At 47.2% G+C, this 19,677-nt stretch overlaps 1 protein-coding gene across 3 annotated transcripts in view; it reads right to left on the minus strand.

Moving 5' to 3' along the window:
- PAX7 (paired box 7) overlaps window positions 1–19,677 on the minus strand; it is a 141,822-nt gene that overhangs the window by 38,454 nt on the left and 83,691 nt on the right. For all 3 annotated transcript variants that reach the window (XM_040326775.1, XM_040326774.1, XM_040326772.1), the window contains exons 5-7: window positions 17,391–17,590; window positions 12,114–12,279; window positions 9,079–9,275 (exon numbers count right to left, since the gene is read on the minus strand). In XM_040326775.1, coding sequence (XP_040182709.1) covers window positions 9,079–9,275; window positions 12,114–12,279; window positions 17,391–17,590 — 563 coding nt within the window. The remainder of the gene's footprint in view (window positions 1–9,078; window positions 9,276–12,113; window positions 12,280–17,390; window positions 17,591–19,677) is intronic.

Genomic DNA, 19,677 nt, shown 5'->3' on the forward strand with positions numbered 1-19,677 from the left:
CCTCCTGCCCACACCATATACACACACACACAGCTCTTCACTGGGAAGATCCGTGTACTGCTGTTTCTCTGCCTCCTGCCTACACCATATACACACACACACAGCTCTTCACTGGGAAGATCTGTGTACTGCTGTCTCTCTGCCTCCTGCCTACACCATATACACACACACAGCTCTTCACTGGGAAGATCCGTGTACTGCTGTTTCTCTGCCTCCTGCCTACACCATATCCACACACACACAGCTCTTCACTGGGAAGATCCGTGTACTACTGTTTCTCTGCCTCCTGCCTACACCATATACACACACACAGCTCTTCACTGGGAAGATCCGTGTACTGCTGTTTCTCTGCCTCCTGCCTACACCATATACACACCCACAGCTCTTCACTGGGAAGATCCGTGTACTGCTGTTTCTCTGCCTCCTGCCTACACCATATACACACCCACAGCTCTTCACTGGGAAGATCCGTGTACTGCTGTTTCTCTGCCTCCACCATATACACACACACAGCTCTTCACTGGGAAGATCCGTGTACTGCTGTTTCTCTGCCTCCTGCCTACACCATATACACACACACAGCTCTTCACTGGGAAGATCCGTGTACTGCTGTTTCTCTGCCTCCTGCCTACACCATATACACACACACAGCTCTTCACTGGGAAGATCAGTGTACTGCTCTCTCTCTGCCTCCTGCCTACACCATATACACACACACAGCTCTTCACTGGGAAGATCCGTGTTACTGCTGTTTCTCTGCCTCCACCATATACACACACACAGCTCTTCACTGGGAAGATCCGTGTACTGCTGTTTCTCTGCCTCCTGCCTACACCATATACACACACACAGCTCTTTGCTGGGAAGATCCGTGTACTGCTCTCTCTCTGCCTCCTGCCTACACCATATACACACACACAGCTCTTTGCTGGGAAGATCCGTGTACTGCTGTTTCTCTGCCTCCTGCCTACACCATATACACACACACAGCTCTTCACTGGGAAGATCCGTGTACTGCTGTCTCTCTGCCTCCTGCCTTTGTAATAGAAAAAAAAGCATGACAGGTCCTCTTAAAATATGAGATCTTATTATTTTTCAGCCTCGGATAGGACCTGATCGCCTCTGTTGCAACCGACGACTCCGGTAAGTGGCAGAGAGCGGCGGGAGATAATGGTGGTCTCTGCGGCGAATCCGCCGCAGAGACCACCATTATCGAAAACAGGACCGGCCGCTGAAAAGACGGGAATACCTCGGTTGTGGCAGCAGTGAGATATCCATCTTCAAAGTGCCGAGGTATATGTACGTGAGCCGGTCGTTAGTCCGGTCGCTAGTCCGGTCGTTAGTCCGGTCGTTGGGTGGATTAGTGAACATTGTGAAAGATAAATGTTGCGCCGAGTAAATTGATGCCCAACACGTCAAGCTTCAAAATTGCGCCCCGCTCGTGGAAGTGCGTCAAACTTTTACCATTAAAAATCTTCATAGGCGACGTCTATGTACATGAGCCGGTCTTTCGGTGGTTAAGTGAACATTTTTTTGCCGCGGCGGTTCCAGGCGCGGTACGCCGAGAATCCGGCTGCGCGCTCGGCGGCCCCCCCCTCACGCGCATTCCTCTTTTCTTTCGCGCCCTCGCTCTTTTCTCGCTCTGCTTATAATAGGCATTTAAAATGAGGATTGGCCGGGCGCGGGGGGAGGGGAACTGCAAGGGATGTTAAATATTACACAAAATTAGAAAAAAAAAAAAAGAAAAGAAACTGATGCAAATCATCGGCAAAGAGAAAATTATGTGCAATTACCCGGCGATATTGGGCAGCTCGGCCCACCCTCGACCAACAAGATCTCATTAACAAGCAGAAAATAAGATTGAAATGGTGTGTAAAAGAGCCGAAAAAATGAATTTCAATGCCGCATTTGTCCACAATTACCCCTCGCTCACACGCATTTTATTGCAATTCTTTTTTTTTTATTCTTCTTCTTAATCTTTCCATCCCTCAAAGCAGATTGGCGCCATCCGAGGAGCATTACAGAGGCTGAGGGGAGCGAGCATTAAGGATTTTCTCCTCTCTGAAAGTGAGTCCGGCTCCTTGCCGGCTGCTGCGCCAGGATAACAGAGGAGGCTCAGCCGGGGCGACCATAGGGCGGCGTGTCACCGGGGCTTCTGATTGGTTCGGAGGGGATGATAAGAGTGGAAGAATGCGGTTTCTTCTCCTCTCTGTAATGAACAGACTTTACCATACTCGGGCCACCACTAAGCAGGGCCCAGGAGTGCGAAAGGGTTAAGTGGGTTTAATTTTTCCTCTATACTTCCTCTATACTCCACCCATGACTTCCTCTATTACTTCCTTTATACTTCCTCTATACTCCATCTATGACTTCCTTTATTACTTCCTTTATACTCCACCCATGACTTCCTCTATTACTTCCTTTATACTTCATCTATGACTTCCTCTATTACTTCCTTAATACTTCCTCTATACTCCATCTATGACTTCCTTTATTACTTCCTTTATACTCCATCTATGACTTCCTCTATTACTTCCTTTATACTTCCTCTATTCTCCATCTATGACTTCCTCTATTACTTCCTTTATACTTCCTCTATTCTCCATCTATGACTTCCTCTATTACTTCCTTTATACTTCCTCTATTCTCCATCTATGACTTCCTCTATTACTTCATTTATACTTCTTCTATTCTTCATCTATGACTTCCTCTATTACTTCCTTTTTACTTCCTCTATTCTCCATCCATTACTTCCTCTATTACTTCCTTTATACTTGCTCTATTCTCCATCTATGACTTCCTCTATTACTTCCTTTATACTTCCTCTATTCTCCATCTATGACTTCCTCTATTACTTCCTCTATTCTCCACACATGACTTCCTCTATTACTTCCTTTATACTTCTTCTATACTCCATCTATGACTTCCTCTATTACTTCTTTTATACTTCCTCTATTCTCCATCTATGACTTCCTCTATTACTTCCTTTATACTTCTTCTATACTCCATCTATGACTTCCTCTATACTTCTTCTATACTCCATCTATGATTTCCTCTATTACTTCCTTTATACTTTCTCTATTCTCCATCCATGACTTCCTCTATTACTTCCTTTATACTTCCTCTATTCTCCATCTATGACTTCCTCTATTACTTCCTTTATACTTCCTCTATTCTCCATCTATCACTTCCTCTATTACTTCCTTTATACTTCTTCTATGCTCCATCTATGACTTCCTCTATTACTTCCTTTATACTTCTTCTATACTCCATCCATGACTTCCTCTATTACTTCCTGTATACTTCTTCTATACTCCATCTATGACTTCCTCTATTACTTCCTTTATACTTCTTCTATACTCCATCTATGACTTCCTCTATTACTTCCTTTATACTTCCTATATTCTCCATCCATGACTTCCTCTATTAGTTCCTTTATACTTCCTCTATTCTTCATCTATGACTTCCTCTATTACTTCCTTTATACTTCCTCTATTCTCCATCCATGACTTCCTCTAGTACTTCCTTTATACTTCCTCTATTCTCCATCCATGACTTCCTCTATTACTTCCTTTATACTTCCTCTATTCTTCATCTATGACTTCCTCTATTACTTCATTTATACTTCATCTATTCTCCATCTATGACTTCCTCTATTACTTCCTGTATACTTCCTCTATTCGTCATCTATGACTTCCTCTATTACTTCCTTTATACTTCTTCTATACTCCATCCATGACTTCCTCTATTACTTCCTTTATACTTCCTCTATTCTCCATCTATGACTTCCTATATTACTTAATTTATACTTCCTCTATTACTTCCTTTATACTTCCTCTATACTCCATCCATGACTTCCTCTATTACTTCCTGTATACTTCCTCTATTCTCCATCCATGACTTCCTCTATTACTTCCTGTATACTTCCTCTATTCTCCATCTATGACTTCCTCTATTACTTCCTGTATACTTCCTCTATTCTCCATCTATGACTTCCTCTATTACTTCATTTATACTTCCTCTATTACTTCCTTTATACTTCCTCTATACTCCATCCATGACTTCCTCTATTACTTCCTGTATACTTCCTCTATTCTCCATCCATGACTTCCTCTATTACTTCCTGTATACTTCCTCTATTCTCCATCTATGACTTCCTCTATTACTTCCTGTATACTTCCTCTTTTCTTCATCTATGACTTCCTCTATTACTTCCTTTATACTTCTTCTATACTCCATCCATGACTTCCTCTATTACTTCCTTTATACTTCCTCTATTCTCCATCTATGACTTCCTCTATTACTTAATTTATACTTCCTCTATTACTTCCTTTATACTTCCTCTATTCTCCATCTATGACTTCCTCTATTACTTCATTTATACTTCCTCTATTCTCCATCTATGACTTCCTCTATTACTTCCTTTATACTTCTTCTATACTCCATCTATGACTTCCTCTATTACTTCCTTTATACTTCCTCTATTCTCCATCTATGACTTCCTCTATTACTTCCTTTATACTTCCTCTATTCTCCATCTATCACTTCCTCTATTACTTCCTCTATTACTTCCTTTATACTTCTTCTATACTCCATCCATGACTTCCTCTATTACTTCCTTTATACTTCCTCTATACTCCATCCATGACTTCCTCTATTACTTCCTTTATACTTCCTCTATACTCCATCCATGACTTCCTCTATTACTTCCTTTATACTTCTTCTATACTCCATCTATGACTTTCTCTATTACTTCCTTTATACTTCCTCTATTCTCCATCTATGACTTCCTCTATTACTTACTTTATACTTCTTCTATACGCCATCTATGACTTCCTGTATTACTTCCTTTATACTTCCTCTATTCTCCATCTATGACTTCCTCTATTACTTCCTTTATACTTCTATACGCCATCTATGACTTCCTCTATTACTTCCTTTATACTTCTTCTATACGTCATCTATGACTTCCTCTATTATGTTGGGTAACATTTTTTTTCACTATATATAAAAAAATTGGGTTAACTTTACTGTTAAAATGTCTTATTTTCTAAATAAAAAAAAAGTGCGCTTGTAAGACCGCTACGCGAATACGGTGTGACAGAAACTATTCCAACGGCCGCCATTTTATTCTCTAGGGTGTTTGATTTTTTTTTTTTATAATGTTTGGGGGTTCTAAGTAATTTTCTAGCAAAAAAAAATGTTTTTAACGCCGAGTCTGAAAAACAGGCCCGGTCCTTAAGTGGTTAAAAAAAAGAAATCCAACACAGCCATGCAGATTTTCCAACCTTTACCGGACTCCGCCCCTCCCCCCCCGCTATTTAATGACAATTATATTGGTGTTTAATGCGGGCGCTACAGACGTAAGATCTGGTTGTGGGAGTTGCATGTTGCGGCATGTCAGATGGATATACGGGACGCGGGACGCGTATGAGCGGATTAAGCCTTCCTTTTGTCACCGCGGCGGCTCTCTGTTTTTGACAAGTCCGGGGCTCCGAGGGGCCGGGAATACCGTCCATCACAAGGGTTTGGAAGATTAGTACGTTTTTTTTTTTCCCCTCGGATCAGCCTCAGAAACGAGCCGCGCCGAGCGCATCTGCATGTTCGCCGCACGTCCATTAAAAAAAAAAAAAAAACCTTTTCGTAAAATGAAATTGGGGATTATCAGAGTCGTATAGAATTCAGAGGAGAAGGACTCCGGTGACAGCCTGTGAAGCTCTGCTGACCTCCATGCACAAGAGGGTGAAGGCAGTGCTGGGAAATAATGGCGGCCGCGCACAAAATATTGACACTTCGGGGCCCAATTTGGACATTTTCACTTTGGGGGGTGTACAGACTTTTGTTGCCAGCGGTGTGTTATTTGTTATACAAGCTGCACACTCACTACACAACATTGTAGATACAATGGCCCGGATTCAGAAACGATTTACGGCGGCGTATCTCCAGAAAAGCCGCCGTAATTTAAAATGTGCGCCGTCGCATCTTTATGCCGATTCAGAAAGAGAGATACGCCTGAAAACATGGCTTCAGCCGTCCGACGTAACTTGCCTACGCCGGCGTATCGTGGGCGCATAGTTACGCTGGACGCATTCGGCGTTCCCATTAAAAATATGCAAATGAGTAAGATACGCTGATTCACGAACGTACTTGCGCCCGGCGTATCAATATACGCCGCTTACATAAGGCGTATGACCGGCGTATAGTTACCCCTGCTATATGAGGCGCAGCCAATGTTAAGTATGGACAGCGTTGAATTTTACGTGGTTTACGTCGTTTGCGTAATTCGTACGTGAATGGGGCTGGGCGTAGTTTACGCTCACGTAGAAAGTGTTGAGTATTTGCGACGTGATTCTGCACATGCGCACTGGGATACGTCCACGGACGGCGCATGCGCCGTTCGTTCGGCCCCTCATTTGCATGGGGTCACGGTTCATTTTAGTAAAACACGCCCACTGCCAACCAACTTTGAATTACGCGGGCTTACGCCGGCCCACATACGCTACGCCGCCGTAACTTAGGACGCAAGTTGTTTCTGAATACGGTACCTGCCTCTCTAAGTTACGGCGGCGTAGTGTATATGAGATACGCTACGCCCGCCCAAACTTACGCGATTCTTTCTGAATCCGGGCCAAAGTGTCACTTCTTCAGTTGTTGTCACATGAAAAGATACAAGAAATGTGACCGAGGGGTGTACTTACTTTTGTGAGACATTGGATTTGGAGAAGGTTGGGGCTCCCCGGGAAGAATAGAAAAGTCGCCCCATATAGAATTGTCGCCCCGAAATCTAAAGAAGGTGACGGGGGTGATGATCCTATGGGGCCACTTCACTGTTCTTCCCCAACCTTCTCCTATTTACAGTATCTCACAAAAGTATGTACACCCCTCACATGTCTAGTAAATCTTTTCTTGTATCCCGGTGACTTGTCGGTATGGTTCCCCTATCCAGATGGTTCCTGTAAGGACTGCGCAGGCGCAATCCTTGCCGACGGAAATCTCCGAACCTCGGGCCGGCATCCAGGCTCATTCCTTAACATCCCAGTGGATTGGAGGATGTTAAAAAAAGAGCCAGGAGGCCGAGCGAGCGGAGTGTAGGACGAAAGGCCGACTAGCCACTTTCCTCAGATCCCACGTCGCCCTGGATGCCGGCCGAGGTTCGGAGATTTCCGTCGGCAAGGATTGCGCCTGCGCAGTCCTTACAGGAACCATCTGGATAGCCGGAACCATATTGGCAGATCACCGGCCCCTCGGGCATCCTTCTGTAACTGCCCTTTTCCGCCAAACCACACTAATTCCCCCCTGCTGTTTGGGCCCCCCTGTGTGCCCGGGCCCCCTACAGGAGGACTGGTGGCCCCCCCCCCCCTATCAGTGGGGAGTCCATGCCTGGATGGGTCGGGAGAGGGAGGCCTACCCAAGATTAGATGGGTGCTCCTAACGTTACGGCTGGTTGGTGTATAGTCCTTGGTTTTGGGTTTAGGGAGGACCTATAGGCCGCTATCGGTAATGATTCGATCCGAATCGATCCTGCGTTGCTCAGCACATCCCGGAGACAGGGCCGTCTTAATAGCATCATGGGCCCCTGGGCAAAGTAATGCTCTGGGGCCCCTACAATGATAACAGTGCAGGTAATCAGACATCAAGTAGGTAGGAGGCAGGCTTCCTCCCCTGTGTATCTATCACTCTCTGTACCATCATGGGGGCCCAAATTTCAGGGCACCGTGGGCTCAAGGACCAGCTGCTTTGGGGAAGTGCAGGGGCCCCCCCATGCAGCTGGGGCCCATGGGCAGTGCCCAGGTGTGCCCTCTCATTAAGACAGCCCTGCCCGGAGACTCGTGTCCTGGTCTCTTGTGCAGCCGAAGGAAAGAAATCCTGAATGGTAAAGATTTAACCCTCCCCCTCCCTCCCGTGTGGCCGATCTGATCCCACGCAGTGCTGCCAATTAACAACACTAGATTAAAGGCATGTCATTCTAGATCATGTTAACGAGATATTGGATATCACAGCCAGAAAAATAAGGAAATAAAAAAAAAAAGAGTCTTCTCCCTGCAGCAGAGAAGGAGGCGAGTCCTCGGAGCAGACATGACAAGACGCCGCGATTTTTTTTTTGGTTGATCGCGTCGTCTTTCCTCATTTTAGTTTTTTTTTTTTAAAGGATAACGTAACACCCCAAAAATAATATCGCAGTTTACAGTCCTCTACAGGGCCGTCTTTAATATTGATTGGGCCCCCGGCAAACAATTTCCTTCTTAATCCACTTATCAACTGCGCAGGCTCAAGGGGAAGCTGCCTTGGGCAACCACAACAATGACTGGGCCCGGGGCAGCTTCCCCTTTTGCCCCCGTGTTAAAGACAGCCCAGGTCCTATAGGCTGCTGAAAATTTGAATGTTGGTATCTTTATTGTATTTTGTTCAATAGATACAAGACTATGCAAAAAAATATATCGTGCCTGGAATTCTTTTTTAATCAAATCAAAGTTATCTTTATCCAATAGCCGTTACTGTGGTATTTAAAGCAGAACTAAACCCTTCTATCGTTTTCAGCCAAGGAAACCGTCATCTTGGCCTCTGTTTGATCTTCAACAGCCAGGGTGCTACACATGTGATCGGTGATGACACCGGCAAATTTCATAGTCTGGTTGAGAGCACAACTAAGCAGTGGCGTCACTAGGGGGGGGCAGAGGGGGCCATGACCCCCCCAAATTATACTGTGCCCCCCCTAATTAAAATAAATTGACACCGGGACTCTGGAAGCAGTCTGAAATGCAGGGGACTGGGACAGACTGAACTGGCTCTGACTATTTCTGGCCACTGGTTGCTAGAGCCGCCTGGCGCCTAGCAACCAGTGACGTCATGGCCGCAACTCCCACCCTGCCTAGCCTTGAAAGCGGAGGAGGATTTAACTTCCTCCTCTCCAAGGTTGGGGATGTCCTGGAAATGCAACTGTTTTTTTAAACTGTTTAATGGATGGGTTTAGTTCCACTTTAACAACAAATATAATAGATTATAATTCATTACAAATGAAACATTGGCCTATGGACCAGTTATAACACGTGAAGGGTGAAGTGCCAGCGTGCTGCCTACCTGGGGGGAGAGGCCGTTGCTGACCTGATTCATGTGGTTGTTTGGTCCGCCGGGGTTCATGAAGCTGTCGGAGTAAGAGGAGAAGCTGTGCCTGGCTCCGTAGCCTGTGCCAGTGTCTGCGGTGGCACCGGATAGACCCCCTTGGTGCATGGAAGAGGGGGGAAGAGGCTGGGGTCTGTGGACTGTGCTCCCAACATCTACAAAAACAAAGGAGGAGCTCAGGTACAGTAGGAAATCGCATCTGGACAATGCACATAAAATATGTCAGTTTCTCTGTGGAAATGTTTAGTGGACAGGACATCTTTATTGTCAATATACAGAGAAGCTTATCAGCGATACAACACACACAATACCCGACTATCACAACTGCTACATGGCCAAAAGTATGTGGACCCCCTTTCAGTTCAGGTGCTTCCAGTGACGGGAACTGTTTATAGTACTACAGAGGACATTTTACATTATAATACTCTTCCAACCTCGTAAAAAGAGCATGACTGTGCCCCTGTCTACAAAGCTAGCTCCATAAAGACATGGGTTGACCAGTTTGGACCAGCTCCAAAAAAGACATGGGTTGACCAGTTTGGACCAGCTCCATAAAGACACGGGTTGACCAGTTTGGACCAGCTCCATAAACACATGGGTTGACCAGTTTGGACCAGCTCCAAAAAAGACATGGGTTGACCAGTTTGGACCAGCTCCATTAAGACATGGGGTGACCAGTTTGGACCAGCTCCATAAAGACATGGGTTGACCAGTTTGGACCAGTTCCATAAAGACATGGGTTGACCAGTTTGGACCAGCTCCATTAAGACATGGGTTGACCAGTTTGGACCAGCTCCATAAAGACATGGGTTGACCAGTTTGGACCAGCTCCAAAAAAGACATGGGTTGACCAGTTTGGACCAGCTCCATAAAGACATGGGTTGACCAGTTTGGACCAGCTCCATAAAGACATGGGTTGACCAGTTTGGACCAGCTCCAAAAAAGACATGGGTTGACCAGTTTGGACCAGCTCCATAAAGACATGGGTTGACCAGTTTGGACCAGCTCCATAAAGACATGGGTTGACCAGTTTGGACCAGCTCCAAAAAAGACATGGGTTGACCAGTTTGGACCAGCTCCAAAAAAGACATGGGTTGACCAGTTTGAACCAGCTCCATAAGGACATGGGTTGACCAGTTTGGACCAGTTCCATAAAGACATGGGTTGACCAGTTTGGACCAGCTCCATAAAGACATAGTGTGACCAGTTTGGTGAGGAGGAACTAGAGTGTCCTGCACAGAGCCCTGACCTCAACCCTACTGATTACCTTTTGGATGATTGGGAATGAGCCAGGTCTTCAAAACCAACATCTCCATAAAGACATGGGTTGATCAGTTTGGACCAGCTCCATAAGGACATGGGTTGACCAGTTTTGACCAGCTCCATAGAGACATAGTGTGACCAGTTTGGTGTGGAGAATCTCGAGTGTTCTGCACAGAACCCTGACCTCAACCCTACTGATCACCTTTTGGATGAATGGTATTGAGTCAGGTCTTCAAAACCAACATCTCCATAAAGACATGGGTTGACCAGTTTGGTGAGGAGGATCTTGAGTGTTCTGCACAGAGCCCTGACCTCAACCCTACTGATCACCTCTTGGATGAATGGGAATGAGTCAGATCTTCTCAACCAACATCTCCATAAAGACATGGGTTGACCAGTTTGGACCAGCTCCATAAAGACATGGTGTGACCAGTTTGGTGTGGAGGAACTAGAGTGTCCTGCATAGAGCCCTGACCTCAACCCTACTGATCACCTTTTGGATAAATGGTAATGAGTCAGGTCTTCAAAACCAACATCTCCATAAAGACATGGGCCCAGATTCAAGAAGCTATTGCGCCCGCGCAACCATAGGTTGCGCGGCGCAATAGCTGTTTTGCTCCCGCGTAGCAAATACCCCTGATTCAGGAACATCGCTATGCGGACTGCAGCCTAGGATATGACAGACATAAGCCTTATGCCTTCATATCTCAGGCTGCATTCTTGCGTTGGCCGCTAGGGGGCGCGGCCATTGTGATCGGCGTATAGTATGCAAATTGCATACTACCACCGATTCACAAAAGTTGCGCGGGCCCTGCGCACGCAAGGTACGGAGTTTCCGTACGGCGACTTTAGCGTAAGGCTGCTCCTTCTCATAGTAGGAGCAGCCAATGCTAAAGTATAGCCGCCCTTCCCGCTCGTGAAATTTAAATTTCACGTCGTTTACGTAAGTGATTCGTGAATGGCGCTGGACGCCATTCACGTTCACTTAGAAGCAAATGACGTCCTTGCGACGTCATTTGCCGCAATGCACGTCGGGAAAGTTTCCCGACGGAGCATGCGCTGTTCGCTCGGCGCGGGAGCGCGCCTAATTTAAATGATTCCCGCCCCCGGCGGGATCATTTACATTAGGCGCCCTTACGCAGGGCTAATTAGCATAGCGCCCGTGCAATTTACGGAGCTACTGCTCCGTGAATCGCGGGCAAATCGAAATATTTGCGTGGGCGCAGAGAAAAATCTTTGCTCTTTGCCCACGCAAATATTGCGCGGATCTACCTGAATCTGGGCCATGGAGTGACCAATTTGGTGAGGAGGATCTCAAGAGTTTTGCACAGAGCCCCCTGACCTCAACCCTACTTAACATCTTTGTGATGAACTGGAACACTGATTGCCAGCCAGGTCCTTTTTTGTGGTGATCAACGTGGGGCCCAACATGTGTGCCAGGTCTTTTAATTCAGTACTGACCTCACAAATGGGCACAAATCCCCACAAACACCTTTCGAATTAGTGGAGCGACCCCCTACCCATCCCCTCCTACACCCACCAGAGGGTAGCAGTTGCTCCCTGTATGAAGGAGGGTTATGCTTTTTATGTTGGGGTACACACCTCCCTCTACAATAGTTTAAAGAAAACACACAACCTCTGAACCTGATTTCAGTGATGTGTTGTCGGCACCAATGCAATAACACCGGCATAGATGGTTCACCTATTCACTAATAATAATAGGTTCTCACCTTGAGAGAGGCTGGCCCCAGGGTACGATGTGTCTGGAAGCTGATAGGGTGGCAGCCCTGGCATCCCTGTGGGAGGAAACCCTCCTGGCAACAAGTGGTTAAATGCTGCAAGCTGATTGGCTCCTGCCTGCTTACGCCACCGCGCTCTTCGGTTACTGAACCAGACCTGAATGGGAAAGAGATATTATTTTACTGAACTGCTAGTACAGACATGTTTTACAAAGTGGTAAACATTAATTTGATGTGTGTAAGGTGGATAGTGATTCTTCTAATTTTATGAAGCTGTTTAAGCAGGTGTTAGTACCCCTTTAAGAGAGACCCCTCCCCTTTGTGTAGTTATGCCCAGGCACCATGCCATTAATTCTAAGGTTGTACGCTGTACTTCGTTTGAGCAAGGACGATGCGGTGGGGTCGTCACTAAGACCGGATGGGAACACGCATGAGGCTCAGGTGCCATGCAATCAATTCTATAAGTTGTACTCTCTGTGCTCCATCTGAGCAAGGATGATGTGGGGGGTGGTCCATGAGACCTGGTGGGAACACAATATGAGGCTCAGGAGCCATGCCATTAATTTTAAGGTTGTACTCCCTGTGCTTCGTCTAAGCAAGGACATGGCAGTGGGGTCATCACTGAGTCCTGTTGGGAACACGTATAAGTTGTACTCTCTGTGCTTTGTCTAAGCAAGGACGTGGCAGTGGGGTGGCCACTGAGACCTGGTGGGAACACACATGAGGCCCAGGTTCCATGCCATTAATTCTAAGGCTGTACTCTCTGAGCTTTGTCTGAGCAAGGACAATGTGGTTGGGTGGCCACTGAGACCTGGCGGGAACACACATGAGGTCCAGGTGCCATGCCATTACTTCTAAGGTTGTACTTTCTGTGCTTCGTTTGAGCAAGGACGATGTGGTGTGGTGGTCACTGAGACCTGGTGGGAACACTTATGAGGCTTAGGTGCCATGCCATTAATTCTAAGGTTGTACTCTCTGTACTGTGGTGTGGTGGTCACTAAGACCTGGTGGGAACACGGTATGAGGCTCAGGAGCCATGCCATTCATTTTAAGGTTGTACTCCCTGTGCTTCATCTGAGCAAGGACGATGCAGTGGGGTCATCACTTAGACCTGGTGGGAACACGTATAAGTTGTACTCTCTGTGCTTTGTCTAAGCAAGGACGTGGCAGTGGGGTGGCCACTAAGACCTGGTGGGAACACGTATGAGGCTCAGGCGCCATGCCGTTAATTCTAAGGTTGTACTCTCTGTGCTTCGTTTGAGAAAGGACGATGTGGTGTGGTGGTCACTAAGACCTGGTGGGGACACGTATGAGGCTCAGGTCTAATGCCGTTAATTCTAAGGTTGTACTCTCTGTGCTTCGTTTGAGCAAGGACGATGTGGTGTGGTGGTCACTAAGACCTGGTGGGAACACTTATGAGGCTTAAGTGCCATTAATTCTAAGGTTGTACTCTCTGTGCTGTGGTGTGGTGGTCACTAAGACCTGGTGGGGACACGTATGAGGCTCAGGCGCCATGCCGTTAATTCTAAGGTTGTACTCTCTGTGCTTCGTTTGAGAAAGGACCGTGTGGTGGGGTGGTCACTGAGACCTGGTGGGAACACTTATGAGGCTCAGGTGCCATGCCATTAATTCTAAGGTTGTACTCTCTGTGCTGTGGTATGGTGGTCACTAAGACCTGGTGGGGACACGTATGAGGCTCAGGCGCCATGCCGATAATTCTAAGGTTGTACTCTCTGTGCTGTGGTGTGGTGGTCACTAAGAACTGGTGGGGACACGTATGAGGCTCAGGCGCCATGCCGTTAATTCTAAGGTTGTACTCTCTGTGCTGTGGTGTGGTGGTCACTAAGACCTGGTGGGGACACGTATGAGGCTCAGGCACCATGCCGTTAATTCTAAGGTTGTACTCTCTGTGCTTTGTTTGAGCAAGGACGATGTGGTTGGGTGGCCACTGAGACCTGGTGGGAACACTTATGAGGCTCAGGTGCCATGCCATTAATTCTAAGGTTGTACTCTCTGTGCTTCGTTTGAGCAAGGACGATGTGGTGTGGTGGTCACTAAGACCTGGTGGGGACACGTATGAGGCTCAGGTGCCATGCCATTAATTCTAAGGTTGTACTCTCTGTGCTGTGGTGTGGTGGTCACTAAGACCTGGTGGGGACACGTATGAGGTTTAGGCGCCATGCCGATAATTCTAAGGTTGTACTCTCTGTGCTTCGTTTGAGAAAGGACCATGTGGTGGGGTGGCCACTGAGACCTGGTGGGAACACTTTTGAGACTCAGGTGTCATACCATGAATTCTATAACTCTCTGTGCACCATCTCGGAGCAAGGACGACGCGGTGGGGTGGTCACTGAGACCTGGTGGGAACATTCGTCAGCTGCCAGGATGTTAGCGTGAGGAATGGAAGAGGAATGCGCCAAACAGCTGCTGTAGGAACACTGGCAGGTTTACGGCACAAGCTGCCAGAGCCCTGGGGTAATCTGCTCATGTGGAAAAAAAAAACGATGGAAGGCACTCTTCCCAGAATCCCAGCAGCCCACATTTCAGCTGAGTGGGTGCTTTGGGATTTAACGATGATTTCACTTTATAAAGCCCCTCGGTGTAACTTCTGCACCGTGGTGGTCTTCACCAATTCTGGCAAGAGTATTGGTGAACTCATATGGTATGCTAACCCCTATTGCCTCACTCTACACCCCCCCCCAAGAAGCCATTCTATTGCCTCACTCTACATCTGCAACAATTTTATAGTATAAAGTATTACTCGTTTTTATCTAGCGGTGCTGGTTTGAAGCCTGTGGATACTTATTATTGCACTGTGCCCTGTTTTATAGACGTGTTTTTACCAGTCCCCCCTCCCTGGACCTGTAACCTAATGCCAAGACGGCTGTCAGGGGATAAGTGCTTGTATCTAAATTTCACTGTACCCCCTGCCCAAGCTGCAGCCTCTGGAGACCCTATTATATCCACAAATCTGTTCACACCCTTGATCCTTTGGATCTTTGTACACATATCTGACCTGACGTTGAGCTGTCAAACACAGTGATTGTCGGAGAGTTCCCACAAGTCAGGCCGGCCCATTGCTGGGCTGCCGAGATGGCAATCTGTATGCACCTGTGACTATTTACAGTAAAAGTCACCAAGGGATCCGGTACAGCTGTGCCTGGCACTTTGCTCTCAAGTAGTTTACTATGTCCTCCCACATTCTTTTGTGAGCTTGTCCGGGGTCCCCTTTTGTTTTCGCAACTATTGCTGACCGTATGAACTTGACTTGACTCTGCAGGGCAGGAGCTCAGGCTTGCGGTAAACCATAGCAACCAGGACAGGGTGCGCGGTTCTTATACCATATCTAATTTGTTGCGATGATGTACATGGCTACACTTAGATGGTTGCTTTTTATAAAGTCTGATTGTAACTTTCTGTAGGTCTGTGAAGTGGTGAAGACCTTGGAAGTAGTACAATATTGGTGTCTAAGCAGGGTGGCTAAGTTGTTAATGCCTGTTGCCTTGCAGTGCTGGGATGCTGGGTCCTATTCTTATTTTTTATTTTTTTGAAAAGCCAGTGGCGTGTGAAACACACCTAAAAACTCAACCTGGTGCCAAAAAAAAATTGCTCACACATAAAGAGTGATACAAAACGTGCAACGGGTGTTACACCGTCCTCCACTAGGAAGGACCTGATCCCCCGGGGCGTTAGGCACTAGACGGGGACTTGAGGTACTTCACTTGGTCCATTTGTCTGAAACCAGGCATTACCCCAGTTTTGAGAGACAGAGGACCTTAACGCTGCTGTGCTCAGGCACCGTTATGAGCCCTGACTCAGGAGCCGGGCTGCCAGCATCCCTAACAACCAGTGAATATCAGTGACACCACCCCCTGTGACGTCAATGACCCAGCATGCCCTCAGTCAATGTCGCCACAAGGGGTGGGTTCACCAGGTGACATCACCGGGTGGCCCTCGCCCTTTAGTTATTAAAGAGTAGGATCTGGGGGCCTCCTAAAGAGGGCTTCCAGATTCCGATAAGCCCCCTGCCCACAGACCCACACAACCACCAGCCAGGGTTGTGGGGAAGAGGCTCTTATCCTTGAATTATTTTTTCCATCATGGGCATGAGTGGGGCCCCATGTCAAGTTTTGCCTAAGGCCTCACAAAGCCTAGAGCCGCCTCTGCCAGACGGACCCCTTTCTCTGGAGGGTCTGCCGAAACAGACACTCCCAAGTACTTGGTGAGACTCCCTCGAAGTGAGACCCCATGAGAGAGGGCGAACTAAGCCAGAAGGCCATATCCACCCCCTCCCAAGACGTTCAGGGTAGGCCCGAGGACCCACACCCAATACTCTATGTATTCTGTCATGGGGTGCTGGATTTTATGGCATAAGGTTAAATAAAAAAATATTGACCCATTATTTTAATGGGTTGTGAGTGAACTGTGGAAACAAGCTGAGTCGGTCAGTCCGAACTTCCCTTTTCTGTTCCTACGGTTCATCTATTCCTGGGGTACTTCATGATGTTCCCAGGCCATCTGGGATATTCAGCACCCTAGATGGGGTCAGATCAGACTTCCCTTTGCCCATATGCTTCATCTATGCCTGGGGTACTTTATGATGTTCCCAGGTCATCTGGGAGGCACAGCAACCTAGATTGGGCCAATTCAGACATCCCTTTGCCCATTTCTACGCTCCATTAATCCTTGGGTACTTCATGATGCTCCCGGGCCAACTTGGGAGATATAGTACCTCCACCATGTTGGATCTGCCCCAGATAATCCTCCTAGTTTCTTATACAGCTCTTTGGTGAGCCTCCGAGGAGACAATAGTAAGAAGAGCCGGCAAGACTGGAATCCTTGATGTGTCGTTTATTGGTACATCAGAGTGACAATAAAATAATTAACTGATGCGTTTCGGCAATGGCCTTAGTCGTAGCTACATCGAGCCTCGGCACCTGTGAGTGGACCTGGTGTATGGATTGGGTTGTCCCTGCAGAGAGCACTGTTACCTTTCTCTTTTCAATGTTGAGCCTCCGAGGAGGCATTTAGTAGTAGCTCTCAGGTTTAAAGAATGAAGCTTGGAATGGAATGGAAAAAGAATGGAACAGTTACCCCTCATTTCCAGAATCTGAACCTGCAACTTTGTTTTTTTGGTTAATTTGGGCAAGATGAACGTAGGAAAGTAGACTGGCATACGCGACCACATCCAAACGTTGATAAGATGTAGTGATCTGACAATGAATATTTAAACACGGATACAAATACACAGTAACGCTCCTCGCCTACCTGCACTCTGGCCTCGGTCAGCTTGGTCCTCTGTGCCAGTTCCTCCCGGGTGTAGATATCTGGGTAATGTGTCCTCTCAAAAGCCTTCTCCAACTCCTCTAGCTGCTCTGCCGTAAAGGTTGTACGACTGCGTCGCTGCTTTCTTTTCAGTGGAAGATCTGGTTCAGATTCCACATCGGATCCCTCGTCCAGACGATTCCCTAAAAAAAAACAATAAAAAGCATTTTTTCTTTTATAAATGATAAAAAAAACGTCTTAAGACACATTCATTTCAGGTAAGTCACAGGTAGACTTATGCCCCGTACACACGATTGGTTTTTCCTGTCGGATGAGAGCTTTTGGTCGGGAATCCCGACCGTGTGTATGCTCCATCGAACTTTTCCCAACAGGAAAAAAGATAGAGAGCTGGTTCTTTTTTTTCCCGTCGGAAATCCCGACCGTGTGTACGGGGCATTAGGAGGGAATATATCAAAACGGGGAGCAGACAAAATCTGGAACCGCCGTTCATGGTAACCAATCAGCTTCTAACTTCAGTTTGTAGGTGAGGTGCGGTCGCAATAATGCACACAGTCCAAGTACGATGCAAGAACTTGTATTGAAGCAATGCAAAACCAGTTCACAGTAAACCTGGCGGGGAAGACAAGCCAATCGGGAACACTCAGGCCCCGTACACACGTCCGAGAAACTCGACGGGCAAAATTCCCATTGAACAACGAGGAAATAGAGAACATGTTCTCTATTTGGCCCGACGAGATCCTCGTCGGTTTCCTTGGCCGAAAATGTACACACGGCCGGGTTTCTCGGCAGAATATGGCTCCGGTCGAGTTTCTGGCTGAATTCTGCCGAGAAACTCGGTGGTGTGTACGGGGCCTCACAGGTTCCAGCCGAACTGACGGCAACTTTTAGGAGGGGCGGAATGTGGCCTGGCCGTCTCGTACCCAAGCGGGAAGAGGTCCAGAAAACTTTGCAATCCCTATGCTTTCCCTCCTTATCCGGACCCTTTCCGTGTCGCTAATTCTGTCCCTTAACAAAAACGAAGTACCTGTCCCTACTCTACCCACTTGAAAATGCACACCAAGCCCGGGGAGCCAGGGCCCTAAATAGGCTCGGCCTGACCCAAGATGGCCACCAGGGTCACATGGGGCAGCAGCAACCAATCGGGAAGCTTGCCCAGTGACCCAGGAAACCATAGAGGAACCATGTTCCTCTTGACTTCCTCTCCAACTGCAGCACTGCTGCGGGCGTGCGCCACCTACAGTGGAAAAAAGTAGACAGCACGAATCCTCACGCATTTTGGCACAAATCACCTTGTTAACGCCTGTCAACCCCCCCCCCCCCCCAGTACAATTTCCCCCCTTCTTCCCTAAAACTTAAAAAGTGTTGGAAAATCTACCTTGCGGTGCCTCCTTTACATGAGTTTGCTGCACCAGTGGCAGCTGCCCCCCCTGCCCACCCTGGAGGTGGGCACAGACACAGCCCCCCCCCTTCCATTGACCACCAATTATCTCTAAGTGAAGTTATTTGGTCTCCGTAGAACATATCATTTGCATTATTAGTAGCTCTCCTAGCTTTAAAGAACCAATCAGCTCTCCGATTTTAGAAAACATGATGGAAATGTATCCCCTTTAACAGAAGAACAGTATTTGATTTGTATGTGTAGCTTCGCTGTACCCCCCCCCCCCCCCCCAATAGGCAGATCTTTGGATGAAATGAGTTCTATACTCAATGTACAGGGGAGCGCTTTCATCCTGATTACTCCATAATGATGCAATTAACAGCCTCCAGCTCAGAACTATTAACACTTCCAGCTTGGAGCCGCGTACACGACGTATCCGGATAATCTCTGGAAATGTGCCCACCTTCTCCCTTATATTTGCTGCTCAGTAATTTTAGTTAATCCTCTTAGCTGGAGTCGGGAGATGACCTTGTCCCTCTCGGGTCAGTCGACTTTTTTAATCGAAATGTGTGTCTGCGGGAATTCGCTGGTCTGCCCGTCTGAATGGAACACAAAGACGTGACGGGTAACGGGACCTGGAAGGGGAAAATCTTCTCATGATCCTTGTTTTTTTTTTTAGATATTTGTAAATGTTTTACTGGTTTTAATCAAAGGCCATTTTTACCATACATCTTTCAGCGGCGGTGCGTCCATAAAGGGCGCAGGAGCGCCGCCCCCGTTTCTCCTGACACCTCTCTATCACCATAGATAGATTCATGCATTGCATTAATCTATCTATGGTCGCAGCTGACACCCCCTATTCAGGTGTCCGGCCCCTTTTCGGTCACCGGG

Source organism: Rana temporaria, chromosome 10 (genome assembly GCF_905171775.1).
Source record: "Rana temporaria chromosome 10, aRanTem1.1, whole genome shotgun sequence".
NCBI lineage: Eukaryota > Metazoa > Chordata > Amphibia > Anura > Ranidae > Rana > Rana temporaria.